The sequence below is a fragment of the Hylobates moloch genome, unplaced genomic scaffold, assembly GCF_009828535.3.
Source record: "Hylobates moloch isolate HMO894 unplaced genomic scaffold, HMol_V3 SCAFFOLD_5691, whole genome shotgun sequence".
In the NCBI taxonomy this organism is placed as follows: domain Eukaryota; kingdom Metazoa; phylum Chordata; class Mammalia; order Primates; family Hylobatidae; genus Hylobates; species Hylobates moloch.
Genome location: NW_026657966.1, coordinates 1 through 4,177, shown reverse-complemented (window position 1 = coordinate 4,177; position 4,177 = coordinate 1). Strand labels below are relative to the sequence as shown.

General features: G+C 58.6%; 1 protein-coding gene across 1 annotated transcript; it reads left to right on the top strand.

The window, feature by feature from the left end:
- Positions 1-806: 806 nt before the first annotated feature.
- LOC116465496 (SHC-transforming protein 2-like) lies at positions 807-3,433 on the top strand (the record flags this gene model as incomplete). The annotated part of the gene is made up of 2 exons (XM_032148543.2): positions 807-941; positions 2,952-3,433. Coding segments are annotated over 2 exons (551 nt in total), but the record flags the coding sequence as incomplete, so codon positions are not given.
- Between the last annotated feature and the right edge of the window lie 744 nt (positions 3,434-4,177).

The following is a 4,177-nucleotide window of genomic DNA, read 5'->3' as shown; positions in this document are numbered from 1 at the left end:
CGCGATGCCGTTCCAGTTTGAACCATGTAGATACTGTTTTTTTTTGGAGACTGAATCTCATTCTATTGCCCAGGCTGGACTGCAGTGGCCTAATCTCAGCTCACTGCAATCTCTGCGTCCTGAGTTCAAGCGATTCTCATGCCTCAGCCTCCCGAGTAGCTGGGATTACAGGCGTGCACCACCACCACACCCGGCTAATTTTTGTATTTTTAGTAGAGACGGGGTTTCACCATGTTGGCCAGGCTGGTCTCGAACTCCTGACCTCAAACGATTCACCTGCCTCTGCCTCCCAAAGTGCTGGGGTTACAGGTGTGAGCCACCGCGCCCGGCCCCATGTAAATACTTTACACGTTCAAAATACAATTAAAAAAAGAAAGGAAGGAAAACCCTAAAATAGAACTGAGTCAGAACAAGTGACCCTCCGTGCGTCATGTTGATAGCATAATTATAGGGAAGCAGAGTTGCTGTGATTATTTTTAAACGTGGAGACTGAACATACACCCTGGGAAGCTCAGGTCCCTGGGCCGGGGAGGGCAGGGGCAGGGCGGGGTGGAGCAGCAGCTGCCTTAGCCCCAGCCACACGCTGTCCCACTCGTGTCCCTGGTGGGAGCCCCGACGGGGCTTTGCTGCTGTTAGATGCTCCCTGTAGCGCCTGCCGACGGGCAGGTTACCACGGAGAGGCCAGAGCGGCATCCGCCCTGCAGCCAGCAGCACAGATGGTGGCGGGGGGACCTCCTGGTGGGACCCCGTCAGGTGTCCAGGGCCTGGCTCCCAGCCGACCCCCTGCCCCTCCTTACACTCTGCAGCTCCACCAGGGGACGGCTACGTGCAGGCGGACGCCCGGGGCCCCCCGGACCACGAGGAGCACCTGTATGTCAACACCCAGGGTCTGGACGCCCCCGAGCCAGAGGACAGCCCCAAAAAGGATCTGTTTGACATGCGTATGTGGCAGCCTGGGGGGCGGCCGTCACCCCGTGCGGCCGTGTCATCTGAAGGGGGAGGCACAACCCCACCCCCACTCCCTGCGGGGTCCCTGGTCTGTTGGGGGAGGCTCCCTTCTCCCCGTGAGATCCTTCAAGTCCACAGTGGTGGGGCAGGGAAGCCCAGTCTGTTTCCTGTTGGAGGCCTTGTCCGATGGGGGTGTCCTGGACTCTGCGTTAAAAGGGGCCAGTCTGAAAGGGGAGGCCCATTCTCTCCAGCGAACGCGGCCGAGCAGCGTGATGGGTGAGGCCCAGCCCCTCCTACAGGACCCCATCTCCTGGGGTCTCCCTGCTGAACCCCCCAGTCTGGTTGGGAATGCTGCTGGCCCCCACTCTGCGAGAAGCTCCGCTCTCGGGGGTAACCCACCTGCCCCTGTCGGAACCCCCAGTCTGAAGGGAGGGGCCTGGTCATTCCTTGAAAGAACGATCTGTGTGGTGTGAGGCCGCGGCGCCGTCTGTGAGGCCCTCCAGTCAACAGGGAAGCCAGACCCTTGCCCCATGGGACGCCTTAGTCTGCGAGGGGAGGCCTGGTCTTTTCTCCGTGGGACTCCCGGCCTGCTGGGACGACTGCCTGGCTCACTGGTCTTGCTGACTCTGGGTCTCCCTGGTCTGATGAGGGAATGTGAGTTTTCTCTTCATGTGATTCCGGGGTCTGAGGATTCTTCCTACGGAAACCCCGGCCCGATGCGGGAGGCACAGCTTCCTGCTTGAAGGAACGCCCAGTCCAATGAGGGAGGCTCAGTCCACCCCTGGGCAAAGTGGCTGGTCTGACGGTGAGCCCGTCCCTTCCTTCCCTGGGTAGGGTCCTCGCCCGAGCTCAGGACGCCTCCTAAGCTAGCTGCAAATTTCTCCCTTCCTTCCATCACCTGACAGTGCAGCTTCTCAGCATCACAATAATGACACCATCTAGCACCTAGTGGGCGCCTGCTGTGTACCAAGCACTACGAGAAGAGCTTGGCCCTCTTGGCTCCTCACAGCAACCCTCAGATGGGAAAGGAGGGGCCTGAGGCTGTGAGCTTCCCTCTGAGGCAGGCTGTCCCTCAGGGTGACCAGACTGCCAGGCAGCCCCAGTTGAGGAAGGGTGTCTTCTTGTCCATCCTCCACAAAGAGTCCTGGGGCTGCCTCTGATTCGCCACATGCTCATCCCCAAACCAGTCGCTGGCTGGGAGCAGGAGGTGAACATGCTGACTGGCCAGGCTAGGAGTTGGAGCTGGCTCAGCCCCAGGGTCAGGGCGGGAGGACCCCCAGGACCAGGAGCTGGAGGGGTGCAGGGCCGCTCCAGCCATAGGGAGACCAGGGCATGAGGGTCAGGGCAGGAGGACCCCCAGGACCAGGAGCTGGAGGAATTCGAGGCGGCCGCAGCCACAGGTAGATGCGTCTCCGTCAGGGCTGGGCTCCAGCGCTGCAGGGTCTGAACCACGCTGCTTTCTGCCCGGGGACATGCCCACCCCCGTTTGACCATGAGGGGACTGAGACTCAGAGGAGAGCCTTTGTGTGGCCTGTCGGGTGTCGGCGTTGTTGGAAGCCGTTAGAAAACCCAGGGCAGAACATTTTGATGCTGGGGCAAGAGAGGGATGCCGGCTGTCATCGTGAGTATTTAGGGTACATTGGAGGCCCCGGCCAATGCAGTAAGACCAGATAAGGAAAGGAGAGGCGTACGCTTTGGAAAGGAAGCCCACCTGACAAGGCAGGAAAAAGAAATAGGGGTTAACCTCTGAAAGAAACAGCTGCTGTTACCCTTTGTACGTGCTTAGAAAACCCAACCTGGGGGTCCAGGTTGCTGCACATGTGAGCCCACCGCACTCACGGGGCTGGGCCGAGTGTGAGTCTGATACGCTGTGGGCGCTTGGGCAGTGCAGGCCGACGAGTTCACGAGGGACTCCCCGGGGAACCCGTTTCTCCCAGTTCTGGTCCCGGCAGAAGCAGCTGCCTGCCCCCTGCCTGCCCAGCACCCCTGTCCCTGGCCTGCAGGACCCTTCGAGGATGCCCTGAAGTTGCACGAGTGCTCAGTGGCGGCAGGCGTGACAGCAGCCCCCCTTCCCTTGGAGGACCAGTGGCCCAGCCCCCCTACCCGCCGGGCCCCCGTGGCCCCCACGGAGGAACAGCTGCGTCAGGAGCCCTGGTACCACGGCCGCATGAGCCGTCGGGCAGCAGAGAGGATGCTTCGAGCCGACGGGGACTTCCTTGTGAGAGACAGCGTCACCAACCCCGGGCAGTATGTCCTCACCGGCATGCACGCCGGGCAGCCCAAGCACCTGCTGCTCGTGGACCCCGAGGGCGTGGTAAGCTGGGCACAGGTGGGAGGGTCTCGGGGCATGCAGGAGCTTTCCATGTTTATGAAGCTTTTCCAGATGGTTCCAGATGTTGCCTTTGACCAGCTACTATAGAATTACAAAGGATTTTCCAGTTTATTTTTGAGACAGTCTGGCTCTGTCACCCAGGCTGCACTGCAGTGGCACTCAAACTCCTGGGCTCAAGCGATCCTCCTGTCTCAGCCTCCTGAGTAGCTGGGACTACAGGTGTGAGCCACCGTCCCCAGCTAAGTTTTTGTAGAGATGGGGCCTTGCCACGTTGCCCAGGCTGGTCCCAAACTCCTGGCCTCAAGTGATCCTCCTGCCTTGGCCTCCCAGCTGTAATCCCAACGTTACGATTTCTTCCGTCATAAGATGCTCCCCCCCCATTTATCATGACTTGTGCACCTTACAAATGGTGATGCATTTGAGGGATAAATATGGTATTTTCAGGTTCTAATGTATTTGAGGGTGTACAAAATATGTCTCAATTTACAAGGAATTTTGGGATCAAATTACTGAATTGCTTCAATTCCTTCTTCCTTCCTCCCTCCCTCCCTTCCTTTCTCTCTCTCTCTCTTTTATTTTCTTTTTCCTTTTTTTTTTTTGATGGAGTCTTGCACTGTTGCCCCGGCTGGAATGCAATAGTGCAATCTCGGCTCACTGCAACCTCCACCTCCCAGGTTCAAGCAATTCTCCCACCTCAGCCTCCCCAGTACCTAGGATTACAGGCTCCCACCACCACGCCTGGCTAATTTTTCATATTTTTTTAGTAGAGATGGGGTTTCACTATGTTGGCCAGGCTGTTCTCAAACTTCTGACCTTGTGATCCACCCACCTTGGCCTCCCAAAGTGCTGGGATTAGAGGCGTGAGCCACCGCGCCCGGCCCTTCTTTCTTACTCTTC